We start from the raw sequence: 27500 nt of genomic DNA, 5'->3' as shown, positions 1-27500 counted from the left end.
AGTCAGTCTTTTAGCACACGAACCAACGCAACAAAAGCTGATTCTGACAGTTTATGACACCAGGAAAACTCATACGGTTTTATTTTTAATAAAAAATGTCAACTTTGTCTTGTTTTGACTAATTTGTGTAGAAAGAAGATCCGGTAGGTATGCCTACACCGACCTAATCACTGCTGTGAAAAACGATCTGATTGGACCAAAACTGTACACCACTTCCTTATTGGAAATGACGGGGATGTAAACACATGGATTTGATCTCGTCCGCTTGTCAATAAAAACATACACAATGGACGTGTTTGAGGGAGACACTTTAGAAGACACTTTAGAAGAAGTGTGTAAAGTGTCTGTGTCTGGGACTGCTCATATGCGAGGCTGCAGCTGGATGCATCTCAAACAGCGTGGAGACTTCTGTTTACAAACGAAACCTCGCAAGACGACCCGCGAGAGTTGGGAACGCCGTAGCACTGCTTCAGTCTATCTCCGACTAAAATAGTAACTTTATAAATCTATCTTAAAAGACGAAAATAAAACCGTATGAGTTTTCCTGGTGTCATAAACTGTCAGAATCAGCTTTTGTTGCGTTGGTTCATGTGCTAAAAGACTGACTTTGAGAGCTGTTTCCCTGTTACAATGGAAGTCAATGAGCGACTTTTTTTATTTCTCAAATTTCTAATAAACAACACAACGGAGCGAAATAACTCATGGAATGGACTAGTTTGCCCATAATAAGGTAAGAAAACAACCCAAACCTCTAAAAAGTGGTCTTACCCTTTAAGTACAATGTTGAGGTATTTGTACTTTACTTGAGTCATTTCCAATTTATTATTGCTTAATTTATTATCAAAGGATTCTGAGGCCCCCCTGGACTTTGGGAAACCCTCTTATAGAGCATTGATTCTTAGACATTGTAATTTCAAGGACCCTCAGACTGGGGGTGCACGATTATGAAATTATGACCGATATCCGATCTCCAATTATTTGCAGGGTCATATCTGTCGATACCGATTCTGAACGATTCTGATATACAGAGGACCGTCCACAATGGAAACAAGCCTAGGCCCTAGGGGCTTGGCCCAAAGCCTGTTAATACATTATTTAATCAATCAATAAATAGCCTATACTCTTTTCCAAGTGTCTGTTTTCACAACTAAATGACTACTGAATGAGATGAGTACACAAATTAAATGTAAAACATTTTTACAGTTTATTTTTTACTTAGATTTTACGTCATATTTGATTTGGCTTTTGTTATAGACTAGAGGTACTAGACACTTTTGATTTATATTGAACTCATTGATGAATTTTCTTTTGTTTTTTTCATTGCTGGCTACCGATTAAATAATCAGGATTATTTTGACACCGATCTGATACGGCATTTTTATGGCCGATATGGCCGATTCCGATTATGCTACCGATTATATCGTGCATCCCTGGCCCCAGTATAACATGCATTGGAGCCACATACCCCAGTAATTCTGAGAGTGTACAAATGGACACACACACAGTGGGGTGGCAGTGGCTCAGGGGTAGAGTACGGCTGGGTGAGAAAACTGTGAGGTTCCCAGTTCGATCCCGGGCTCCCCCAGAGTTAGTGTCTAGGTGTCCTAAGTGTGCAAGACTCTGAACCTCTAATTGCTCCCGATGTGCAGGTTGGTGCCTTGCATGGTTTCCTCCACCATCGGTGTGTGAATGTAATGCGCTTGTAACACACACACACACACACACACACACACACACACAGGGCCGTACCCCTTGTCCTTGGCGTGCACGTCAGCTCCATGATGCAGCAGGTACTCCACCACTGCCACTCGGTTGTAGCCTGCTGCAAAGTGGAGAGGAGTGGAGTGACGACCCTCCACATCTCTGCAGTTCACATTCTGACCGCTGCACATGGACTGGAGAGAGAGAGAGAGAGTCAGAGAGAGAGACAGAGATGCCATATTTACAGGAGGACAATAAAGGTTGAGGTTCTTATCTCATCTTACTTTATGTATTGTTCTATGGGTTATGCCTTGCTGATGAGAGCAGCAGTACATTTCAACTACATTTAGATGCGCACAACACGTTTGGGACGGGTGTGACGGTCCCCGTTGTGAGCTTGTAGATCAGCGTGAGTGAAACGGATGCTTGATTCATTCCGTTTCAAAAGTACAACAGGTGACCCCGTTCCCCAAGCACCGAAAAGGAATACGGTTTCCATTTTCAAAGCAGAACAAGAGATAAAGTACAGAAGAAGTCACTGTCGGAGTACGTTATAACGAACAACAATGAGATCAACTTACTGTACCGAAGAAAGCAAACACGCATGCACTCACAGAACTGTGGAATATAGTTGCTGCCCTCTTTATTTGCACATAATAACATCTATGAAGCATCACTGAAGTCTACTGTACATTTCCCAACCAGGAAATCTGGTAATTGAATTAATTTTGAGAAGAAGCAGGTTTAAAACATATCCCCACTGGTGAGGTGACAGAAATGAATCACCAGCAAATTCAACGCACAATCATCTAATCGCAATTATTTGAGATAATCGCAATCGTTAAAAGGGACCAGGAATTATACGGGTGTATGCACCTTTAATGCTCGGGACAGGTTACCATAGTTACAAGGAGTGACGTAGTCACGTTACGTGCCTCAGCCCGCGAGAGAGAAGGAATGTGCTCGAGCCCTTTATTCTAAGTCAAGTTTTTTTACCTCTGTTTGTATCGTCTGAACTAAGTTCCAGTTTATTTTTTCACAAGCTTCGAGTTAATGACGAAAGTAAGTGCATGACTATGTTGATATTGTTGGGTTTTATGCCCTTTTATGCCCTGAGTGTTGGGTTTTATGCCCTCACGTTGTGTAAGAGATACAAGGAGATATGCTAACGTCATGATATAATGCTCATAATACAAGTGTCCGGACTCTGGAGTTACTGTGGTGGTTTCTTAATTAGGGTACTTCTTTGAGTGTATCACCGTTTTTTGGCACCAGTAAAGTGACCAGTGTCCAGGCAGTTGTTTTTACTGATCCAAATGTCATTCTGTCATGATTCTGTCCCCTTTATGTGGTCACCAGGGGTCATCCCTTCAATTATATCAGACAGTTCAGTTCCCTGCAAAGCAGATGGTATCTTTGGAGGATGTTAATTATAAACTTCAAAGTGAAAAGGGAACGCTACCAATGTCTACAGATGCAGTTTAATATTGAGCATACAGTATATGGTGTGATTTATTACCATGATATAGTTTGCATAGCCCACTCATTGTGATGGAGTGGTATTTATTATGTGTTTGTCAAAGTACCAGTATCTAATTATAGATTAATTCTGTTTGTTACTGCAGAACTGCTGAATATAAAGATTGTGGAATACTGGAAGTCAAGTCTCGGTCCATTATTGCATCCTGACAGATGCACCATCTTGGGTATTGCTGACAGACATAAGAACCAGTACTCGGCCTCATAATATTTTTCAGCAATTCAATTTGCATAATCGTCAAAAAAATTAAGAAAAAAGTTAATCAATAAAATCAGATCTACATGCTTACAATGTGTCACTTGTTGCGTCACACAACGTCTGTAATTTCTTTGAATATTCAAACATCACAGTAGCTTGGGGGTTTTCAAACCCCAGTTAAACACCGGAGACTCCTTGTACCAGGCTTTCTATCAAGTGGCAAATCACATACAATCACCTGGTCTCCCGGGTCTAATCGCTAATTGGCCTGTGATTAGACAGCTACACTATAGAATTCCTGAGCGCTCATTTAACGATTTTTGTTGTGTAGAATGTCACACACTTAGGAAGGGGGGAAAATCCAGATCCAGATCCAATCAGAAATCCCAGAGAAACGAACGTGCACTGTGTGTATAAGAGAAACGACGATGAACTCTAGCTGAACCTGAAAACATTCATCATTAAACCAGCCACTGACAGTGGGTCAATTAATGTGTGTGTGTTTACTTCGACGGGACAGAGCATATTAATGAACATTACATATAAATGTAGCGTAAATACACTTTATATGTGATCACAAGACTGGTTGTTCTTTAACATTGTTTCAATAAATTGTCCTTTAAAAGCTGTGAAGGTGGGGATCTCCCTTAGTGTGACAGGGAGCTGATTCCAGTATTGACAACCTTTGATGGAGAGAACATTTTGACTGAAGGTAGACTTTCTGCCATAGACCTCACAGTCACCCCTGGATACAGATCTAGCTCTAGTACCCTGCAGACAGCATCTGCACTCCATGCACTCCAATGTATGGCAGTGGTAGGAAAAGTACTCACAATTTGTTTTACTTAAGTAAAAGTATCAATTGTGCAATGTAGAAATACTCTGTAAATGTCCGGAATTGAGAATTGACTTGAGTAAGAGTACAAACGTATTGGTATCAAAATGTACTACAAAAGTAGAAAGTAAGAGTGTCTCATTTCAAGTTTTCACATGTATAAAAATCGTTTGAAATTGCAGATCGCATTGTGAGCTTGTAGATCGGCTATTTTCAAATGGATAAAATATATGAAAATATATATAGGGCTACGTTTTTAATGTATGTTTTGTAATAATAATCCAAATCTACAAAGTAACTAAGGCTGCAAAATAAATGTAGTGGAGTAAAAGTACAATATTTGGATCTGGTATGCAGTGGAGTAGAAGTAAAAGTACAGTACAAATACCTCCAAATCATACTTAAGTACAATACTTAAGTAAATGTACTTAGTTAGCCTACTTTCCACCACTCCAATGTCTGGGGGAGCTCTTAAGCACTCTAACCCAGCACACTTCAACATTCTGTCAGCAGCCCCCACAAACTAACACAATAAAACAAAATTACCACTTCAACCCAATCTACTTTCTGCCAGCACCACCCACGCACCCACAGACTAACAAAATAAAACAGAATTGCCTTTAAGGTGAATCGAGACATATATTACCTTGACAGTGTCCAAGTCTCCAGCTTTAGCTGCCTCTAGAAGTCTGTAGTCCATGTCTGAATTTCTTGCGGGAACATTCTCTGCACAGGGGAGGGGAATGTTAGGATACATAACCAACATACATGCTTTATAAATGGTATGAATACAATAGAAATATGAGCTTTTAGATATTTATTTTTATTTTTTATCATTTAGACATTTTCTGTGGTACGTGATTAACCGTTGGGCGAACATGACCTGTCCACGTGCCGAGAAGCCATAATTCCTGTTGTCCTTTGTCCAAGCGCTTCACTGGCATTTTCCATTATTAAAATAAATTTGCGGGTCAACTTTGTTTTTTAGGTTTGATACAATTTCACGGTCCGTGCCTTTTTATTTTGCTGGCGTTATTGCAAACTGTTGACGCCTTTTGAGCCGTTATATTGTAGTGTGTGATAAAAGTAAAAGTCAAACAGAAGTCAAACATGGACTTATACTGTACTTTCTCGTCCCCGTCTCGCCTTTCTGTAGAGTAAAGCATTAAAACTACAACCTCTGCGGCCACAGAATTCGATATCTTTTCAGTCAGTGTAACACAGAGACAAATGTCTTGCATTTGCATTGATTATTGTATTTTGCCGTTTTAAGCATGGAGGGGTTAATATAAAAAATGCCCAATTTTGATAACAAATTATATTGTACATTCTAAAAGGAAATGCGATGCATTTAAATCAAGTATTTTGCATAAAATACCATAAATCTTTATTTTCAGGAATTTGTTAGTGTTTTGGGCATTAACGGGTTAATAACTAAAAATTGTAAAAATGCCCAAGGGGACAAATCACAGAGCACCCTCTTGAATTCTAAAAAGGTGACCCCAAGCTACAAGAATCAGTTGAGAAAAAAACGTTTACTGATAAAACCATGTTCACCCCCACGGCTCCCGGACTATAGAGGCCTACTGAGTGGCAAAAAACTACTTTTCTGGCCTTGATAGCCCATACATCCAAACAGAAAAGTCCTATCTGATTGCATTAACCGACATTAAACTCAAAAAATTTCCAAGTCACTTGCCACTCGATTTCCCATTGACTTTATGCATGTGCATACCCTCTATTGCCTGAGTTATCTCACAAACCAGGAAAAGGGGAGGTTGTCTTCTTAACATTCCTCTCTCTCCCCCTCCCCCTCCCCCTCCCCTACCCCTCCCCCCTCTCTCTCTCTCACACACTCTCTCTCTCTGGCACAGGCACACACACATACACACGGAGAGAACAACAATAAGATTTCCCTTCCCATCAAACAAACAACTTCCAGTGAGGGAGCGACTTCCACAGCTACAGCAGAGAATAACTTAAACTTGTTGCCGGAGTTTAACAACAACCAGGATTCACAGTGGAAGTAAACTTCAGGGAAGAGAGAGAGAGAGAGAGAGATTTACCACCACTGACTGCCTCCCTGCATTGAGCAGAGTGTTTGTAGCTTCACTCAAAGACAAAATGGCTTCCACGTCGTCTCTTCCAGAAGAAGATTTGTCCTGTCCTGTGTGTCGAGACATCTTTAAAGATCCTGTTGTACTATCATGTAGTCACAGCTTCTGTAATGCCTGTCTGCGGGAATGGTGGCGAAATAAGGAAATACAGGAATGTCCACTTTGTAAGGAAATACATTCAACAGGTCATCCACCCCGTAACCTGGCTCTGAAGAACCTGTGTGAGGCCTTCAAACAGGAGAGACAGAGAGCTTCAAAACGTAAGAGAACTTCATCAGGGTCTGAGGATCTCTGCAGTCTGCATGCTGAGAAATTCAAACTGTTCTGTCTGGAATGTAAACAGCCAGTGTGCGTTGTGTGTCTGCATTCAGAAAAACACACCAACCACAGTTTCAGACCCATCGATGAAGCTGCTCTGGATCACAAGGAGGAAGTCCAGAAATCACTTAAGAATTTACAGGAGAAACTGGAGGTCTTAAATGAAGTTAAAACAAAAAGTGACCGAACAGCAAAACACATTAAGGTCCAGGCCCGACACACAGAGAGGCAGATTAAAGAACAGTTTCAGAGGATCCGTCAGTTTCTAAAAGAGGAAGAGGAGGCCAGCATCGCTCCACTGAGGGAGGAAGAGCAGCAGAAGAGTCAGATGATGAAGGAGAAGATCGAGGGTCTGAACAGAGACATATCAACCATTTCAGACACAATCAGAACCGCAGAGGAGGAGCTGAGAGCTGAACACATCTCATTCCTGCAGAACTACAAGAACACGATGGAGAGAGTCCAGTTCACCCCGCAGGACCCACAGCCGGTCTCAGGAGCACTGATAGACGTGACCAAACACCTGGGCAACCTGACCTTCAGAGTCTGGGACAAGATGAAGGACATTGTCTCCTACACTCCCGTCATTCTGGACCCCAACACTGCCTTTCATACATACACTGTGTCTGATGATCTGACCAGCGTGAGATGGGGAGAAAGCCAGCCTCTTCCTGCCAACCCAGAGAGGTTTGACGTCCTACCCATTGTCCTTGGTTCTGAGAGCTTTAACTCAGGGACTCACACCTGGGATGTTGAGGTTGGAGACAATACAAGCTGGACACTGGGTGTGTTAGCAGAGTCGTTCCAGAGAAAGGGACAGTTAAAGGGTCAAGGGTCTGGGGTCTGGGGAATATTGTTAAATGGAGGTAAATACATAGCACACGCCTCAGAGTCACTCACTGATGTCTCACTGAAGCAGAGACCTCAGAGGATCAGAGTGCAACTAGACTGGAATGGAGGAAAGCTGTCATTCTCTGATCCTGATACTAACACACACATGCACAACTACACACACACTTTCACCGAAGCACTCTTTCCATTCATAGCCTCTAGTAAAACTGTCCCTCTGAAGATTTTGCCTGGGAAGATCAGTGTAACTGTGGAACACTTCAGTTAAACAATAATGATGATTATGAGGCTTATGATTCATGATTATGATTTTTAAATGTGTTCATGATCTTGCTCCAGCGGTCGCTCCAGCAGCCAGGTAGGCCAACCAATAGAACCACAAAGGGATCAGCAGCCGGAAACCTTAAGGTAGCAAAGCGCAACACCACATTTGGTCAGTCATCTAATTCAGAAAAAGGGATACACCTGTGGAATGCCCTACCAACTGAAATAAAAAGACTAACTGATCTAAAAATATTTAATGAAAGGGTTAAACACTGGTCAGGCCAGAGGTGCGAACACTAACATGTTAAGCACATTTATAAATGTTGAACCGTAATTTGGGAATGTTATTGCTTTTGTACTTTAGATTAGAGCGTCTTGAATGCACCAGGGACTTTGGTCGCAAATTAGCCTCGGCTATAAACCCCATATACAATGCAACGGTTTCATGTCTTTATAACTTGGCACATTGTTTTTTGTATTGTTCCAGTAAAAATGTAAAAAATAATAAAAAATGATGATGTTGATGGAGTATAATATTACTCAATTTCATAGAAACAATGTGATTCAGTTGTGGTTTACAGGGAAAAAATGCCTTGATCAAGTACAAATTGGTTTTATAGATGCTCAGATTTCTTGCTCAAGTACAACTTGATTCTACAACTACTCAGATTTTTGGCAGGGATTTTACACTTCCTGGGCTGAGAGCTAATCACGTTATGCCCAATAAAAAGCGCCATAGGTGTGTTTGTCAAGAAATATGAATCTGGGGCTGGGCTTTCCCATCTATAACTTAAGTCTAGCTATCCATTATATAACTTGTCTTAAAACGTTCAGTCAACGGCGAATTGACTAATTCATTATTTTTAATATATTAAATAAATTATAAATGCATAGGCTATACAGTATGCGCACAGACATTGTATTTTGTTCTGACATTATCCAAGGGCATAACATTTCATGACAGGGTGACACTGCAAGTTCGAATCCACCGTGGTGAAACCGGCTTTGTCGGGCGTCTACACGAACACAAATGGTTCAGGGGAGGGAAGCCGGGCGGGGAGGCTGATAACGCACGTACTCCTACGCGCTGGGGGGGCGGTACGGGTCAGCGGGGAGTGATGGGCGAGAGGAGTAGGACGAAGGCTCTACAGCAGTGACAACACAGCAAGTGCAGTGGCGTGCACAGATAGACACTAGGGGGTGCTAGAGCACCCCCTTTTTTTTTTTGGTTTTTCGAAAATAGCAGACCTACAAGCTCATAGCGCGCCACTCGGTGGCGCGCTATGAGCTTGTAGATCTGCTATTTTTCAATAGCTAAAGCATAACATAATGCTAACACCAAAAGGGGTTCCCGCCCAAAATGGATTAAGGCAACCGGCCGGTTCCACGCGCTGCACAAGGTGCCCTTTTTTAACTTGAGCACCTGCCCCTCTAAATGTCTGTGCACGCCACTGAGCAAGTGTGTGGGGGAGGAATCAATTGGAATGACGACTAAATTGGCGAGGAAAAGGGGGTAAAAAAAAGAATTGTAAACTCAAAAAATGTAGAGAAAAAGTAATATACTGATACCATAATAGAGAACCAAAGTCTGACATCACTGCCGCTAGCGCTAGATGCCGCTATCCACCTGGGCCACAGAGTTATTTATTCTATTGAAAATACCATAAGGTCATCTTTAGATCGCGCCATGTACGAACTGTGTTCCAAAAATAAACTACTGAGGCCTGGGGTACACGTGTATGGATATAAATAAACTAATGAGGCCTGGGGTACACGTGTATGGATATTTAAATAAACTAATGAGGCCTGGGGTACACGTGTATGGATATTTAAATAAACTAATGAGGCCTGGGGTACACGTGTATGGATATAAATAAACTAATGAGGCCTGGGGTACACGTGTATGGATATTTAAATAAACTAATGAGGCCTGGGGTACACGTGTATGGATATTTAAATAAACTAATGAGGCCTGGGGTACACGTGTATGGATATTAAATAAACTAATGAGGCCTGGGGTACACGTGTATGGATATTTTAAATAAACTACTGAGGCCTGGGGTACACGTGTATGGATATTTAAATAAACTAATGAGGCCTGGGGTACACGTGTATGGATATTTAAATAAACTAATGAGGCCTGGGGTACACGTGTATGGATATTTAAATAAACTAATGAGGCCTGGGGTACACGTGTATGGATATTTAAATAAACTAATGAGGCCTGGGGTACACGTGTATGGATATTTAAAATAAACTAATGAGGCCTGGGGTACACGTGTATGGATATTTAAAATAAACTAATGAGGCCTGGGGTACACGTGTATGGATATTTAAAATAAACTAATGAGGCCTGGGGTACACGTGTATGGATATTTAAAATAAACTAATGAGGCCTGGGGTACACGTGTATGGATATTTAAAATAAACTAATGAGGCCTGGGGTACACGTGTATGGATATTTAAAATAAACTAATGAGGCCTGGGGTACACGTGTATGGATATTTAAAATAAACTAATGAGGCCTGGGGTACACGTGTATGGATATTTTTCGAAACGAACATTTTCGTCCTCCGTAAAATGAAGAAAGAAAAGTAGCAAAAAAATCCCTGTCCAAACGAGAAAAATATCCTTGTCCACAAGTAAACGAGTAAAACAAAAAGACCAATTCAGCATGAAAATGGATCTAGCGACTATTGACTAACAGTACAGTAGTGAGATTTCTGTCACTCACTGATGTGCTTAGAGCTACAGTCTGATTGTGTTGTATTACTGTGTGTGTACAACTTGCACGTGAAATTCACTACCTGTTTTGAATTTCATTGTTTGTAATACGCGTCTTGAAAGCGCCAATCGCAACTACATCAAAGGTGCGCGACTAATTGTCCCAGTAATGGGATATCTGGTTCATCCCTGGACACACAGAACACAATTTGTGAACAAGAATGGCACATTGGCTGATGGCATCATAACACACACACACACACACACACACACACATACATGTGCGCACCATTGAGTATTTGCTTCACAGCTTCGTTGCCCATCTGAGCAGCGGTGAAGCCCTGTAGCGACACCAGCGTGGCATCGGCCCCGTATCCTAGCAACAGCCGCACGGTCTGGAGGTGTCCCGCCAACGCAGCGCGATGCAGCGCTGTCTGGCCCAGTGTGTCCACCGCATTCACCTGTGCGCACACACACACACACACACACACACACACACACACACACACACACACACACACACACACACACACACACACACACACACACACACACACACACACACACACACACACACACACACACACACACACACTTATATAATCTATAACACTGATTAGTTACAGTTACAGTTAGATACACCTCCAATTATATGCCCAAATTAGGGATGATAGGTTGAAAGTGGTTAATTTTAACCCATTAAACAGAGTTAAATAAACACTGAGGACTTTATTGTGGAGATGTGGAGAATAGTCCAACACCACAGAATTCTTGCACTGGAAATGACAGACCTGCAATGAACAATCAAGATTTGGTCTTAAAAACAGGGCTTATAGAATAGATTTTGTGTAGAGAAGACCCAGTAGTAGACCCAGTAGTAGTGGGCCAATTTTTATCCCACGATTTTGCAACCCAGTGTCAATTATCTAATGTAATCGTGGGCGCTATACTTCCTCTGCCAACCTGGGGGGGGGGGGGAGACAACGGACTGACCTCATGCTTCCTTCTATGCATGAGGAGTCCAAGCTGCTTCTTTTCACCTGACAGGGGGGAGTTTTCCTGGCCAGACGTGGAAGGAACACGTTATTCTGAACATGTTATCCTCCCCCTGGCTGACATGCAAACTCCACACAGAAAGGCCCTTTCGCCAACCCCGCCTAGGGTATGGGCACTGATGACGCGGAGGACAGAACACGCCCCCCAGCACCCACAGCGTCCCCAGCGGGGATCGAACCCAGGACCTTCTAGCTGTGAGGCGACAGCACTACCGACTATGCCAGCGTCTCCCTTTTGCCAAATGTCAGGTTTACCAAGTATTTACCAAGTTTACCAAGAGACATACCCCACTACCAGAATCAGAGGCAACGTCGCTGTGTGCGTCAGCTCATCACGGGCTGACCAGCACTCCACTTGCTTCCAAACTTGCTACAGACTCTTCAACACTTCTCTGTCTATGAACTAGGCTTATTATCCCGCCCTCAATGTCTTCACATATTGTAAATTGTACAGTAAATATAAAACGCATCATTCAGGCACATTTCAGCCACCTTTTTTGCCCATTAGGACCCCTCTATGCAACGTCATCAGACAGCAACACGCACCTATGGTAACATCATTCTACAGGCCACAGGTTTCTGCGTCACACCGGCCAGCCAAAGGCTGGTCGAGCTTCTAGTTCATAGAAAAGATAGTGTAAATAAACATAAAAAAACAAACAAAAAACATAAAGGCACACAACACTGATGATAGTGCTGTAGAACAAGTCTATGTAGCCATCTATGAAATCTATGAGAAACACAATTTCATACAATATGTAGTAGAGGTCCCTGCTTCAACTCTCTCGCTCATGGCTAAGGGGTCCTTGGCCTGAAACATGTTGAAGAAGACATAATGAAGGCCATTGGAAGGAGGCACAAATGGAGTCAAGGACATGAAAATCAAATTAATTGGCATTTAGAGATGGATGGATGGATCCATCCATGGAGCCATCGGCAGATGGATGAGGGGCTAATGGATGGAGACGGGCAGAAACGAGTGAATTGAAAGGAGTCGCTTTGTTTACCTTCGCCCCGTTTTTCTGCAGTATGTCCATGATGTCATTGTGAGACCTCTCAGCCGCGACATGGAGGGGAGTCATGAAACTAGAGAGAGAGAGAGAGAGAGAGAGAGAGAGAGAGAGAGAGAGAGAGAGAGAGAGAGAGAGAGAGAGGTGGAGAGAGAGAAAGAGAGAGAGAGAGAGAGAGAGAGAGAGAGAGAGAGAGAGGTGGAGAGAGAGGTGGAGAGAGAGAAAGAGAGAGAGAGAGAGAGAGAGAGAGAGGTGGAGAGAGAGAAAGAGAGAGAGAGAGGTGGAGAGAGAGGTGGAGAGAGAGAAAGAGAGAGAGAGAGAGAGAGAGAGAGAGGTGGAGAGAGAGGTGGAGAGAGAGAAAGAGAGAGAGAGAGAGAGAGAGAGAGGTGGAGAGAGAGGTGGAGAGAGAGAAAGAGAGAGAGAGAGAGAGAGAGAGAGAGAGAGGTGGAGAGAGGTGGAGAGAGAGAAGAGAGAGAGAGAGAGAGAGAGAGAGAGAGAGAGAGAGAGAGAGAGAGAGAGGTGGAGAGAGAGAAAGAGAGAGAGAGAGAGAGAGAGGTGGAGAGAGAGGTGGAGAGAGAGAAAGAGAGAGAGAGAGAGAGAGAGAGAGAGAGAGGTGGAGAGAGAGGTGGAGAGAGAGAAAGAGAGAGAGAGAGAGAGAGAGAGGTGGAGAGAGAGGTGGAGAGAGAGAAAGAGAGAGAGAGAGAGAGAGAGAGAGAGAGAGGTGGAGAGAGAGGTGGAGAGAGAGAAAGAGAGAGAGAGAGAGAGAGAGAGGTGGAGAGAGAGGTGGAGAGAGAGAAAGAGAGAGAGAGAGAGAGAGAGAGAGAGAGGTGGAGAGAGAGAAAGAGAGAGAGAGAGAGAGAGAGAGAGGTGGAGAGAGAGAAAGAGAGAGAGAGGTGGAGAGAGGAGGTGGAGAGAGAGAAAGGAGAGAGAGAGAGAGGTGGAGAGAGAGAAAGAGAGAGAGAGAGAGAGAGAGAGGTGGAGAGAGAGAAAGAGAGAGAGAGAGAGAGGTGGAGAGAGAGAAAGAGAGAGAGAGAGAGGTGGAGAGAGAGAAAGAGAGAGAGAGAGAGAGAGAGAGAGAGAGAGGTGGAGAGAGAGAAAGAGAGAGAGAGAGAGAGAGGTGGAGAGAGAGAAATAGAGAGAGAGAGAGGTGGAGAGAGAGAGAGAGAGAGAAAGAGAGAGAGAGAGAGAGAGAGAGAGAGAGAGGAGGTGGAGAGAAAGAAAGATATTAGAGGAATGAAAAATTAAAGGAATGCGAGTGATTAAATATTTCAGCGGTAGAAAATAGCAAAGTAATATTTAAAAGAACAGTTAATAACACACGACAGGTGACAATACGGATACAGTAAACAATCATTCTGTAAACCAATGCATATTTGTCTGTTTGGGCTCTAATCACTTGTGAAGACAGACCATTATTTTGTACTTTATTGCCTTATGTCACCATCATTGCACGATCCAAATCAGTGGTTCTCAACCTCTTTTTCATTTCAAGGATCCCCATAAGCTGTATGACTTTGTAAACTCTGAGAGTTTACACACCAAATGAACGCGTTGCATTTGTACAATCTCATTGTTACAGACCTGCAAGGGTCCATTTGGAACCCCCCACGTTGAGAACCACTGGTCTAAATGAACCACATTCATTATATTTAAATACATAGTAGATATTTTTTTTAACTGACTGATTATATAAGATTATATAAGGAATCATCAGCCTTTCAGTGTTCCGTTTTCAGGAGAGTCAAATCTGTTTGATGTTGTTGTTTGCCAGGGGCCAGGGATCACAGTGAATATATACATCTTTACAGAGATACATGAATACTAAAGGACTGCATTTAATCCATTGAGACCTGGAACGCATCCATGTCACGTTAGCGTTTAACCACATTAACCATTAACCAATTTTGGGCGGGAACCCCTTTTGGTGTTTTAAACATTATGTTATAATTTAGCTATTGAAAAATAGCAGATCTACAAGCTCATAGCGCGCCACCGAGTGGCGCGCTATGAACTTGTAGGTCTGCTATTTTTGAAAAATCGTTAAAATGTGCCTCAAATCTTTCCGAAAATTGTCATGATTTAGAAAACTTTTTTTTTTAAATTTCGACGTCAGGCCTGAATGGGTTAAATGTAACAACCTCGAGGATTCCGATGCAATTTTTCAAAGTCCGAAATTAAATGAGAACACAGCGGAATGGCCGTGGGTGGAATGCTGGTAATTATGTATTTCAGAGATGCATTCATGTGCGTGTGACTGGCATTTTAAGTGGTCTGGGATACAGTTATGGTTTCAAATGCACAGGGACGCTTGGCGTTATTGATGTCTGAGCTGCAAAACAGAAAGGAAGGAAAGAGGAAGAGTTGGAAGTGACCAGTGATTATAAATGGTTCCGAGTGGAATTTGAAGTGGTGTGGTGGCATATATCTGCATATATCTCCCTACAATACTAGGGCTGCAACCTACTGCACTTAAAACGTCATCGTACAACAATATCGCACAGAATCACCGATCACCATCGATCTGCTACTCTTCGCTATTTTGAAATAAAGAACATTTCCATTTCCCCCATTCCAAAATACAGTAGTAATAATATAATTGATTATCGATATTTTTTCATAATAGATTAAATTGATTAGTTGTATTAATCCATTGAGACCTGGAACGCATCCATGTCACGTTAGCGGTTAACCACATTAACCATTAACCCATTTTGGGGCGGGAACCCCTTTTGGTGTTTTAAACATTATGTTATAATTTAGCTATTGAAAAATAGCAGATCTACAAGCTCATAGCGCGCCACCGAGTGGCGCGCTATGAACTTGTAGGTCTGCTATTTTTGAAAAATCCTTAAAATGTGCCTCAAATCTTTCCGAAAATTGTCATGATTTAGAAAACTTTTTTTTTTTTAATTTCGACGTCAGGCCTGAATGGGTTAACTGCAGCGTGATGTAAAATCACACCCGTGTGAAGTGAGGGGCGCTCTTATCATCGTACATCCTCATACATCATCTCATTACGGCCAATCAGAATTCGCATCCACACCTTCGTCTTGAATGTTTGTGTTACGCAATGTTTGTGTTCACTCAAAATTGTCCATTCATTGTCAATGGCATTTAATGTTTGTGTAGGTCAAAGTGTGTTTGCACACACACTAAAAGCTGGACATAGGCTCTCAAAAAGAAAAGAAAGTGTCCAAGAATGACTTTGGCTGACACCAAAAAGCAGCCCTAGGTAAATTGCGCCACTGGAAAAGATGTACAGTATCAGTCTTGGACAAAAGATACAATCACAACAGTCAGATCTTGACCGCCCTAGTCTAGACAAAGTCTAACATGTTATATGGTAATAATAAGTTAATAATAATATACAAATATTAAACAATCTAGTAATAATCTAGTATTATCATCTCAAATCGTTGCAGATTCCGTGAAATGTCCACTGTACATGTTAAATGTAGTGTCTAATGGACACATACTATTTTATTTACAGTGTAGTTCAGTAATTAAACCATTAAAACCGGGAAAGCATCCGTGTCCTTTTACATACATTTGCATCGCAATCTTTTAACCACTTATATTAACCACCATATCTTATACTTTGGCTATTCAAAAACCATGAAAATCGGAGCAAATAATTAAATCGAACATTTTGAATGATTAATATTTGCTGGGTCCCTAGAACAAAATATTCTGAGATGGCCAAATACATAACATTTTGGGTGGTCCTTGACATAGGTTTGCGAAACACTGATCTATAGCAATATGTTTTTTCAGAAAACTGTTAGGATTTAGAAGACATTCGTAGAATCGGCCTCAGGTCCTAAAGGGTTTGATCAGAATCTAAATGGATACTTACTCTTTGTTCTTCTCATTGACGTTGGCACCTTTTCTTAGTAACAGCTCTGTCACCTGCTTCCTCTTCGGGTGAGGGGAGGAAACTGCACAGTGCTAACAAACACACACATACAGTTAATAATACCATTACTGTTGTGTTCATGACACGTTGTTACCACTGTGCAAATGTTAGTCAAACAGAATCATTCATCATCTGACAGTTCAATTCATTATTAGCATAATACCACGGTCAAACCTCTCTGTATAATATATGTGTGTTTGCATTGTGAATGAGTGTGTATAAGCCTATCTCACAGAATTTCCCCGCCCCCCCTAAATACGCCCCCTTTCGGGGTTAGTGGTGATAGCGTGACGTCACTCCATAGACGCTACATGTTAACAGAGGTAATTTAAGAAGTCTACAACTTTTGTTTTCTCAAGGTAAGGTTTGTTCTATCTGTTCGACCTGATTTACCATCTTGTTTGCTTCATAATAATATTGGTCTGTCACATTTTTACATTAGAAAATGTACTTAGATTCTCCAGAGAAAAAAAACGTGTAAATGCTCATGTTAAAGACACCACTATTTACCGGAAGTGGGCGTGGAAAGCGGGCTGTGAGATAGGCCTATTGTGAATATTAGGGGTGCAGTGGTTTACGGTTTAACTCCGAACTGTACGGTACGGCATACACGGTTCAATACGCCCTTATGAACCGCGCGTGAATGTCTCACCAGTGCGGTCTCATGTGTGTGTGTTGGGAATAAGTCTCACCAGTGGACATTTGTTTGTTTGTTTAACCCATTCAGGCCTGACGTCGAAATTTAAAAAAAAAAGTTTTCTAAATCATGACAATTTTCGGAAAGAAAAAGGCACATTTTAACGATTTTTCAAAAATAGCAGACCTACAAGTTCATAGCGCGCCACTCGGTGGCGCGCTATGAGCTTGTAGATCTGCTATTTTTCAATAGCTAAATTATAACATAATGTTTAAAACACCAAAAGGGGTTCCCGCCCAAAATGGGTTAATGGTTAATGTGGTTAAACGCTAACGTGACATGGATGCGTTCCAGGTCTCAATGGATTTTAACTATGTGTTTTTTTTTTCTTTTCATTTCCTGATGTTTCTTTGCAGTTTTTGTTTAGTGTTTGTGCTGCCATGTGGGTGTGGGGGGAAAAATATATTTGAATAATTGCTTTGAAAATACTATGTTGTAAAGAAAAATCAATAAACACATGTTTTTAAATAAATAAAAGAAGTCTCACCAGTGCAGTCTCATGTGTGTGAGGATGTTTGAAGTTGATAATCTCCAGGCCCAACGACTTCTTGGCCTTGGCCATGTCTGCCTCCCGAGCAGCCTGAAGCAACGAGTGTCCTTTAAACTCATCTACGCGCACACGCACACACACACACACACACACACACACACACACACACACACACACACACACACACACACACACACACACACACACACACACACACACACACACACACACACACACACACAGTTATAGGTGGGATACGTTATAAGCTTTATATTCTGACAGTAAACATTGCTATAGACTAGAGTGTTTGTTCAGTAACATGAGTCTCCATGTATCTCCGTCTCTTTAAGGAACGGAAACATTTTCATGCTGGGATACCAATTTCATCCAATCAGGAGAGAGAATTCACGCAGAACACAGGATAAACATCACAAGGCGTAAGCTTGTAGATCTGCTATTTTCACTGCGTCTGTGTGACACTCCTGTATGATGATGTAGGTAGGGCATTCAATTACGAAAAACCATAAAAAGGTTTGAAATATGGAGATACAAGGTTTACGAGGCTATGAAATGTAATGTCTTACAGTAGTAATAGTTCTGAATCCCCTAGAAGCCCCCGAGTAAAAAAAAAACAAAACAAAACTGTCAGGCTGTTAACTGCAGGTCAACAAACAATTCAGAATCTTCCATTCAGTGTTATCTGGTCTGGCGTGTGGGCGTGTGAATGTCTGCCCGGGCCTGACCTTCCAATTCCCCATCATGTTGTGGAGCTGTCTGCTCACCTGGGGTTCATCTTCTCATCAAGCTTAGCAGATAAAAGCCCTGGCTCTTCACTCCAGCCCTTGCCAGTTTGGTCAGTTGCCAACCGGTAAAGATACTGTGCCTCATGCTCTGCTTTTTTTGCTTGTTATCAGCATATTCCTAACTCCTCGTGTCCCTGATTGTGCCCCCAGTACCTCAACGCCTGCTGCCTGCCTGCCTGCCAACCAGCCAAACCCACAGCCCCTCCATTCCTAATTTGTTTGCATTTTTTGGATTAAGGCTGAATAAAAGACCTTTTCTTGTTAACCTGGTTCTGAGTTCTGCTTTTGAGTCCTAAGATATACAACACACCCCAACATTCAGATTCAATTGGATGGGAATTACTAAATCACAATCCTTCAATTCAAATTCAATTCAAATGCATCATTTAAACAGGGAACAACCAAACTACTTTTTAGACAATTCAGACTATTCAGCTCAGGTAATCTAATCAATTCTATCTGTGTACAGTATGAAATTAATCATAAAGATCTTTTTTATATTTTTTACATTTAATCAGGCGTGCGTGTGCGTGTGTGAGTCTGTGTGTGTAGTGTATGTATGTGTGTGTGTGTGTGTTGTGTGGGCATGTGTGTATGCACGCGCGTGCACGTTTTCATCAGCTTTGAAACGGAGACTATAAAGATGTGTGGTTGCAAAATAACTCCTCGTTGCTGTCGAGCAGAATCCTTGTATCTCAATATTTCAACTTGTTTTTTTCTCCCTGTAAATGAATGCCATACTTCAGCATACAAGAGTGTTGCACAAAAGTATTGTGTAAATACTCTATAAATACTATAAGCTTAGCGATGCCTTGTACATAAACTATTTTCATTATTAGTAAATAATATTAAAACTGAACTCTTTTTTTTTCCGTACAAGGTTTACACCCGACAGCGACGTAATGTTCAAAGGCGTTGCAGAGAGCCTCCCAGAGGAGGGGAAGACAAGCGACTTATCTTGTCTGCTTTTTTCCCCTTTCCGAGTGACGCACGCGTAATCAAACGTGGCACCGCTGATAGCGTGAATTTAATTATATCCCGCTTTGACTCTTTGATGTTCAGCCGATCCCGTCGCAATATCCCCCATTATTCATTGTAATTACACCAAAAGTGAATAAAGGTCATTCAATATCAACTGAGTGAAACCCACTCTGATTTAAATTCAGTTGCTACAGGGCATAGCAGTGGCGGACATTTTCTGGTGCCATCATTCCAGACCCCATTCATTTTTCCCATAGACATCAATTATTTTAAGCGTACAATTTACAATTTAGGCATTTAGCAGACGCTCTTAATCCAGAGCGACTTACAATAGGCAAGAACAAAAAGCATGGGAATACATCACATATGTAACAAAATGCATTTATCGCGAAACATGCGTAAGCTAAGACCGTGATCCTATCCAGGATCCTAGTGAATCATGACCATAAAACATTTGATTCTGTAAAAAAAAAAATAATAATAAAAAAATATATATGTATATATGATATACTATAAATAATAAATAGCAAATACCCTTTGTTTTGCTTTAACATTTTGCCACATAATCAAATGTTTTATGGTCATGATTCACTAGGATCCTGGATGGCTCGATTCTAGGCTTAAAATAATTGATATAAATATATTCGGAAATGTCTATGGGGAAAAATGAATGGGGTCTGGAACGATGGCACAAGATAATGACCACCACTTCTTTGCTCCATTACCAAGGTTGTTTATCCCATTGAGACCTGGAACGCATCCATGTCACGTTAGCGTTTAACCACATTAACCATTAACCCATTTTGGGTGGGAACCCCTTTTGGTGTTTTAAACATTGTTATAATTTAGCTATTGAAAAATAGCAGATCTACAAGCTCATAGCGCGCCACCGAGTGGCGCGCTATGAACTTGTAGGTCTGCTATTTTTGAAAAATCGTTAAAATGTGCCTCAAATCTTTCCGAAAATTGTCATGATTTAGAAAACTTTTTTTTTTAAATTTCGACGTCAGGCCTGAATGGGTTAATGTCACTGTCGAGCAGAAACCTTGCATCTCCATAATAATGTTTTCAGTAAATTAATACCCGACTTCTTTGTAATACAGTGTCGCGCAAAAGTACCAAACACAGCGGATTTACAAGTGGCTAAATTACTACAATGGATCCTTCGGAAAACAAAGGTTATTATTTTATTTCCTGAAAAGTAACGGTTTTGGACATACAAGGTGTCCTACCGACAGCGATGTTATGTTGGGGAGATTAAAAGAGATTCCCATACAGCACCCGGGTATACGAGTCCCACAATCTGATGCAGAGATGCAGTCATGCACGCAAAACCATATCAATCAGAAACACAGGAATAGAAGCTTCAACGCGTGCCAATGAATCACCCTGAAAGCATCGACAGATGCAGCCTGATTCATACTTAGTTGCACGCGGGGCGGGGGGGGGGGGGGGGGGGCACGACTCCTGCAGGTCTGGGGGTGGGAGGGGGGCCACGACTCCTGTGGGGCGGGAGGGGCAGTGGTGGAAAAAGTATTCATTACTTAAGCAAAAGTATCAGTACTGCAATGAAGATATACTCGAGTAAAAGTCCGGAATCCAAAATGTATACTTGATACCAGTACTGGTATCAAAATGTACTTAAAGTACCAAAAGTAGGAAGTACTCATTATGCAGAGTGTGTTTGAGCGCGTGTGTGTGTCATTGTATTACAATTGTATTTCTATATTTGTGAGGGCCAATTGTACCCACTAACACAGTATAAATTGAGTACAAAAATGTGATGAAAAGGGAGTTAGCGGTTAGAATTAGGATTTGGCATTTCATTTTTGTGGGTCGAGTTATGCCCGATTTATACTTAGTTTCCCAACCGCGTCGTGCACCGACAACAGCCTATTTTTGGCTTTAAAGAAAGGCTTCAAAATGGGTTAAGAATGGCCAGCAATTATATAATAGGTATAGTAATTCAAACATATGTGTGTGTGTGCGCGTGCACGTGCGTTCCTCTCACATGTGAGTCTCTCCTTGAGCTCCGGCGTGGGGGCCATGTCCACGGAGCTCTTGCTGTGACAGTTGAGCAGGCCGGGGTCGGCTCCGTGGCCCAGCAGCAACGAGCACACCTCCACGCGGTTCTTAGACGCCGCCTCGTGCAGCGGGGTGAACTGCCACAGGTCCATGGCGTTCACACACGCACCGTGCTGGAGGGGAAAAAACAACAACAACGACGACATCATTAGTGTTTTAGGGCAGTGGTTCCCAAACGTTTTCACGTCAAGGACCCCCAAAATGATACTCATTAATCTGCGGATCCCCCCATTTGGAAATATATGCCAAGGACCTCATAAGAGAAGATTTGTACGGCTCTAGCAGTGATTCTCAAACATTTTCATTTCAGTTGACCTGAATTAGGCTACGGCCCCCTATTTAATGGCATTTCTATCTCTGGGACCCCAATGTTAATTGTAAAATCAAAGTTAATTTAACTCTGAGAGTGTACAAATGGAACCACATGGTTCTATTTGTACACTCTCTGAGTTACAGACCTACTGTACTGTATAAGGGCCCATTTGGTTCCTAACTATCATTTAGCTGGGGACCCCCTGGAACTCCCTCAAGGACCACTAGGGGTCCCCGGACCCCACTTTGGGAACCACTGTTTTAGGGCTGCGCGGCGCGACGTTAGAGGTGTTAAGTTCATGTTGTTCCCTGCTTACTATATCCAGTGAGTGTGTGTGTTATGTGATGCACTGTGACTTTAAGGTAAGACCAGTGGATACAAACCGGATGTTACCTGATGTTATGTAACTGAGTCATTGTGGAGTTTGGGTCTGGCGGAGTGCCGACAATAAAGTTGTGTTGTGAAACTACAGTTGTTTTATTCCAGTAACATTGGTAGCAGAGGATGGTTGGAAACTATAGAGTCCCACCAGGCTTCGACGAAGGGAAGCCATATGAAACGTGGAAGAATGAAATCGAAATATGGAGCAGAGTCACGGAACTTGCAAAAATGAAACAAGCCCTTGCGGTGGTTTTGGCGCTATCTGGATGTGCAAGAGAAACGGCGATGGAAATACCCGTTGATGACTTGAATAAAGATGACGGTATGGCCACGTTGATTGCAAAGCTTGACAGTTTGTTTCTTAAAGAAGAGAAGGATCAAGTATATGAAGCTTACTCGAGCTTTGATCGGGTAAAGAGAGACGGCAGCGTGTCCATGGCGGACTATATCATTGATTTTGAGCAACGTTATTCTCGTATGCGAAAGTACAAAATGGAACTTCCCGACGCAGTGTTGGCTTTCAAACTATTGGATACTGCATGCTTGGACATGAAAGACCGTCAGTTGGCTCTCACAGCATGTACAGATCTAACGTTTGCGTCCATGAAGTCAGCATTGAAGAGGATATTCGGAGGGAAAACGTCAGCAGCTCACAGCATGGGAATCAATCAAGATACTGCGTTTGTTACGACGGCGGAGCAGAGACGACAGAAGGGCAAGTTTTGGCCTCAAAGGGATCAACAGAAGACGACAATAATGCCTGGCACAAATCCCTTGGACAGGTACGGCCGTAGATCAAAGTGTGCCGTCTGTCAATCAACCTTTCATTGGGCCAAAGACTGTCCACATAAAAGTGAGTACGTCAAACTAACAGAGGAAGCTGAACGTAATTCAGGTGCAGTAGAGGAGTGCAATATTACTCTGTTCACTGAAGAGCCCGACAATGGAGAGCAAATATCACCCACAGCAGCAGAAATCTTCATGACAGAATGTTTTGGTTCAGCAATAATAGACACTGCTTGCACACGCACAGTGTGTGGGCAGGGCTGGCTAGATGGCTATATGTCTAAACTGAGCCAGAATGAGTTGAGAGATATGAAAATAAATGAAAAGCTCAGTCGTAGGCCATTTAAGTTTGGAGATGGAAAAGTGGTTTATTCCACTAGAAGTTTGAAAATTCCGGCAAGAATTGGACAAACCAAGTGTCAAATTGAAACTGAAGTAGTTCCGGCTGATGTTCCACTGCTTTTAAGCAAAGCTTCAATGAAAAGAGCAGGGACAGTACTGGACATGGAACATGACAGGGCGGTGATGTTCAACAATCCTGTCAAACTTGACTTCACAAGCTCTGGTCATTATTGTGTGAACATAATGGATAACAAAAGTGAGAACATTAAAAAGGAAGAACAGGTCTTGGCAGCTACAGAGGATTTTATTCCTGAAGAAAAACAAAGTCAATATGAGGATGGAAGTCAGTATGAAGATGAAATACTGATCATTTCAGAAGATATGAGCACGACTACTAAACAGAAAATGTTATTGAAACTGCATAAACAATTTGGCCACGCCTCTGCTGACAGATTACAGAAGCTTCTAAAAAGCTCAGGCAACAATGATGCTGAATGTGTTGTCATCCTGCAAAAGATTGTAAGTGAATGTGAAATATGCCAAAGGTACAGCAAACCTACGCCAAAGCCTGCTGTTGGCCTACCACTGGCATCTCAGTACAACGAGACTGTAGCTGTAGACTTGCATGAACTTGAACCAGGTGTGTGGTATCTCCACATTATTGATCATTTCACACGCTTCAGTGCAGGCAGCATTCTGACCACAAAGAGGTCTTCAGAGTTTGTGAAACACTTTGTCCACGACTGGATAAGTGTTCATGGCCCCCCCCAGAAATTATTTTCGGATAATGGTGGCGAATTCAATAATGATGAGGTGAGAGATATGGCAGAAAATTTTAATATAGAAATAAAGACAACAGCTGCCTACAGCCCATGGAGCAATGGACTTTGTGAGCGTCACAATCAGACACTTACTGAGGTTATAAAGAAAGTAAAGGCCAGCAACAGTTGTGACTGGAGCACTGCGATGGACTGGGCTTTAATGGCAAAGAACACCATGCAAAATGTCCATGGATACAGTCCTCATCAGCTGGTGTTTGGACAGAATCCTAATCTGCCCTCTGTACTAACTGATAAACCCCCAGCTTTAGAGGGCACAACAAAAAGTGAATGGGTGGCAAGACACATCACTGCTTTGCATGCAGCAAGAAGGGCTTTTACAGAAGCGGAGTGTTCAGAAAGAATACGGAGAGCCCTGCGGAAACAAACACGCAACACTGATGAAAAATATGACAGTGGAGATCGTGTATATTACAAGAGAGTGGATTGTCCAGAGTGGAAAGGCCCAGGAGTTGTCATCGGACAGGACGGGGCAGTGATTTTTGTCAGACATGGGGGAACATGTGTTCGAGTGCATCGGCTCAGATTGAAGAAAGCTCATTCAGAAAATGACACAACCGTGGAGCAAGGACAGGACATGGCTGACAATGACCTAGAGGTCATACAAGGACTGAGACAAACAGAACCACAATCAGAGCCAACACAAATGGCAGATGGAATACAAAATGAGACAGAACACACGGCTGACACTACAGATACACATGGTACAGAGCAGAGAGCAGGTGTCAGTCTGAGGACAGGTGTGAGTCTGAAAACAGGACAAATTGTGAAATACAAAGACAGAGGTGTTTTATACACAGCTAAGGTTTTGGGGCGTGCAGGAAAAGTTATGGGCAAATACAAAGACTGGTATAATTTTCTTTATATTGAACCCACTAATGTTGCAGGCACCACAGATGCAGCTGACATGTCGAAAATTGATCATTTTGAGGTGGTAACAAATGATGTGCCAAATGTATGTGATGATGGATTAACTGATTTACCTTTAACAAATGTCACAAATGTATGTGAGGATGTGTTTGTAACAAAGGATGTGTCATTTGACTTTGCAAAACATGTTGAGTTAAAGAGCTGGAAAGATAACAATGTGTTTGAGGAAGTTAAAAATGAGGGGCAAAAATGTGTTTCTACTAGGTGGGTGTGTACTCTTAAAGAGACACTCACTGGACCAGTACCAAAAGCACGCCTCGTGGCTAGAGGTTTTGAGGAGTTACAAGTGTCGCATTTGCAAAAGGACTCCCCCACATGTGCTACAGAGTCCCTCCGACTGCTTGTGGCAGTGATTTGTCAAAGACAGTGGACACCTCATTCAATGGACATAAAGTCTGCATTTTTGCAGGGAATGACACTGTCGCGTGATGTTTACATCAGGCCTCCTCCTGAGGCTGAGAGTGAAGGCACATTATGGAAGCTAAAAAAGTGTGTCTATGGACTGGCGGATGCTTCTCTCTATTGGTACAACAGAGTGAAGGAAATAGTGCTGGCAACAGGAGGAAACATTTCCAAAGTTGATCCAGCCATTTTCTACTGGCTAGATAAGGACTGTACTGTGTCTGGAGTTCTAGCCTGCCATGTGGATGACTTCATATGGGGAGGCACACAAAGCTTCTCCAAAACAGTGATACCGCAGCTCAGATCTGCATTCCAAATCGGACGAGAGGAACATGAAAACTTCTGTTATGTGGGAATAGACTTTGTCACTGTGAACAGAAAAGTACAAATACACCAGGAGAACTACATACAACATTTGCAGCCCATACATATCGATCCTGCACGGGCTGTGGAACAGGACTCTCCTCTCTCTGAGAAAGAGAGAGATGAACTCAGGTCAAAAATAGGTCAAATCCTCTGGGTTGCAAGACAGAGCAGACCAGATGTCATGTTCGATGCGAGCAACTTGGCATCAAGCATAAAAAGTGCAATTGTTCAAACTATTCATGAGGCAAACAGGGTAGTGTCTAAACTTAAATCCAAGAAGGTAATTCTCAACTTCCAGTACTTGGGCAGAGACAGTGCTTTGAAAATGGTTACATTCAGTGATGCCTCTTTTGGGAATCTTTCTGATGGAGGCACACAAGGAGGACACTTTATTGTGCTGATGGGGGAGAATGGGAAGTTTTCACCCCTTTCATGGCAGTCTAGGAGAGTTAAGAGAGTTGTACGTAGCACTCTTGCAGGTGAAACACTGGCAATGTCAGACGGGATTGATAATGCTATCTTTCTGTCTACACTCTTCTCTGAACTGACTGCTGGTGATATTGTTCATGCTGCACCAATAACCTGTGTCACGGATAATCATTCACTGGCTGATGCACTCAAGTCCACAAAGTCAGTCACTGAAAAAAGACTTCGTCTGGAAATCAGCAGCATCAAAGAGCTCATCCACACCAAAAAGGTTGAGCGGATCCTTTGGAACAAAACAAAAGAACAACTTGCGGACTGCCTTACAAAAAAGGGGGCTTCACCTCTTCAGTTACTGAAGGCCCTTTGTGAAGGACAGTGGCAACTTACTGAGAATACTTAGGGTTGTGACTTTGGAAGGACTTTGTCTTTAAAAGGGAAAAACAACTTTGTCCTCAAGCTGTACGTTGCTGTATTTTGTTTTGGAATTATTGCTATGCATTTTTTTATTTTTTTTTAAGAGACAGTGAGTTTGTTAAGTTAATGTTGTTCCCTGTTTACTATATCCAGTGAGTGTGTGGGCTATGTGATGCACTGTGACTTTAAGGTAAGACCGGTGGATACAAACCGGATGTTACCTGATGTTATGTAACTGAGTCATTGTGGAGTTTGGGTCTGGCGGAGTGCCGACAATAAAATTGTGTTGTGAAACTACAGTTGTTTTATTCCAGTAACAGTGTGTTGTCAACAGCCCATCTCCCACCTGCCGGCCCCCATCCCCCCACCTGTCAATCAGCTGTCACTACCCCCAGACTGTTGGAGACTTGGTAGAACAGGTAGAGTGTGTGTGCGTGTGCGTGCGCAAGTGTTTGCAAGCGTGCAAGCGTCTCTCTTGTTAATCGCAATTATTTGCATGGCAATATTAGTCGTCGAGTAGAAATTATATGATGCAGACAGCTCTTAATCGTGGTCATAAGCTGTGCCCACAGCTGTGCCTTCATGTACCCACAGCACACACAGCCACTGTGGCCTGCACGCATGGCCGCTGTGTGGGCACAGCAGCAGACATGATTTCATCATGATGACATTATTCAGGTATTATATTTCATGTGTCTTGTCTGTGATTCGGCCACTA

The 27500-nt window shown here is 42.3% G+C and overlaps 3 protein-coding genes across 3 annotated transcripts in view; 1 reads left to right on the top strand and 2 right to left on the bottom strand.

Annotated features, from left to right (window-relative positions):
* LOC306939153 (poly [ADP-ribose] polymerase tankyrase-1-like) overlaps nucleotides 1–21691 on the bottom strand; it is a 39510-nt gene extending 17819 nt beyond the window's left edge. Inside the window, exons 1-7 of the mRNA XM_079523664.1 lie at nucleotides 21510–21691; nucleotides 17712–17833; nucleotides 16468–16559; nucleotides 12609–12687; nucleotides 10836–11007; nucleotides 4921–5000; nucleotides 1750–1895 (exon numbers count right to left, since the gene is read on the bottom strand). Of these exons, the coding sequence (XP_079379790.1) occupies nucleotides 1750–1895; nucleotides 4921–5000; nucleotides 10836–11007; nucleotides 12609–12687; nucleotides 16468–16559; nucleotides 17712–17833; nucleotides 21510–21675 (857 nt within the window). The 5' untranslated portion in view covers nucleotides 21676–21691. The remainder of the gene's footprint in view (nucleotides 1–1749; nucleotides 1896–4920; nucleotides 5001–10835; nucleotides 11008–12608; nucleotides 12688–16467; nucleotides 16560–17711; nucleotides 17834–21509) is intronic.
* On the top strand, nucleotides 6249–8205 carry LOC306939154 (E3 ubiquitin-protein ligase TRIM35-like). Its single transcript, XM_079523665.1, has one exon. The coding sequence runs from the start codon at nucleotides 6399–6401 to the stop codon at nucleotides 7824–7826; it is 1428 nt and encodes a 475-aa protein (XP_079379791.1). The 5' UTR covers nucleotides 6249–6398; the 3' UTR covers nucleotides 7827–8205.
* Nucleotides 21692–24969: 3278 nt separating the features above from the next.
* Nucleotides 24970–27500, bottom strand: part of LOC306939420 (protein Shroom2-like) — a gene marked incomplete at its 3' end in the record, with an annotated part of 47122 nt that continues 44591 nt past the window's right edge. Inside the window, exon 4 of the mRNA XM_079524008.1 lies at nucleotides 24970–24992. Coding sequence (XP_079380134.1) covers nucleotides 24970–24992 — 23 coding nt within the window. The remainder of the gene's footprint in view (nucleotides 24993–27500) is intronic.

Source organism: Electrona antarctica (genome assembly GCF_951216825.1).
Source record: "Electrona antarctica genome assembly, chromosome: 16".
In the NCBI taxonomy this organism is placed as follows: domain Eukaryota; kingdom Metazoa; phylum Chordata; class Actinopteri; order Myctophiformes; family Myctophidae; genus Electrona; species Electrona antarctica.
This window is presented reverse-complemented; position numbering and strand designations above follow the sequence as displayed.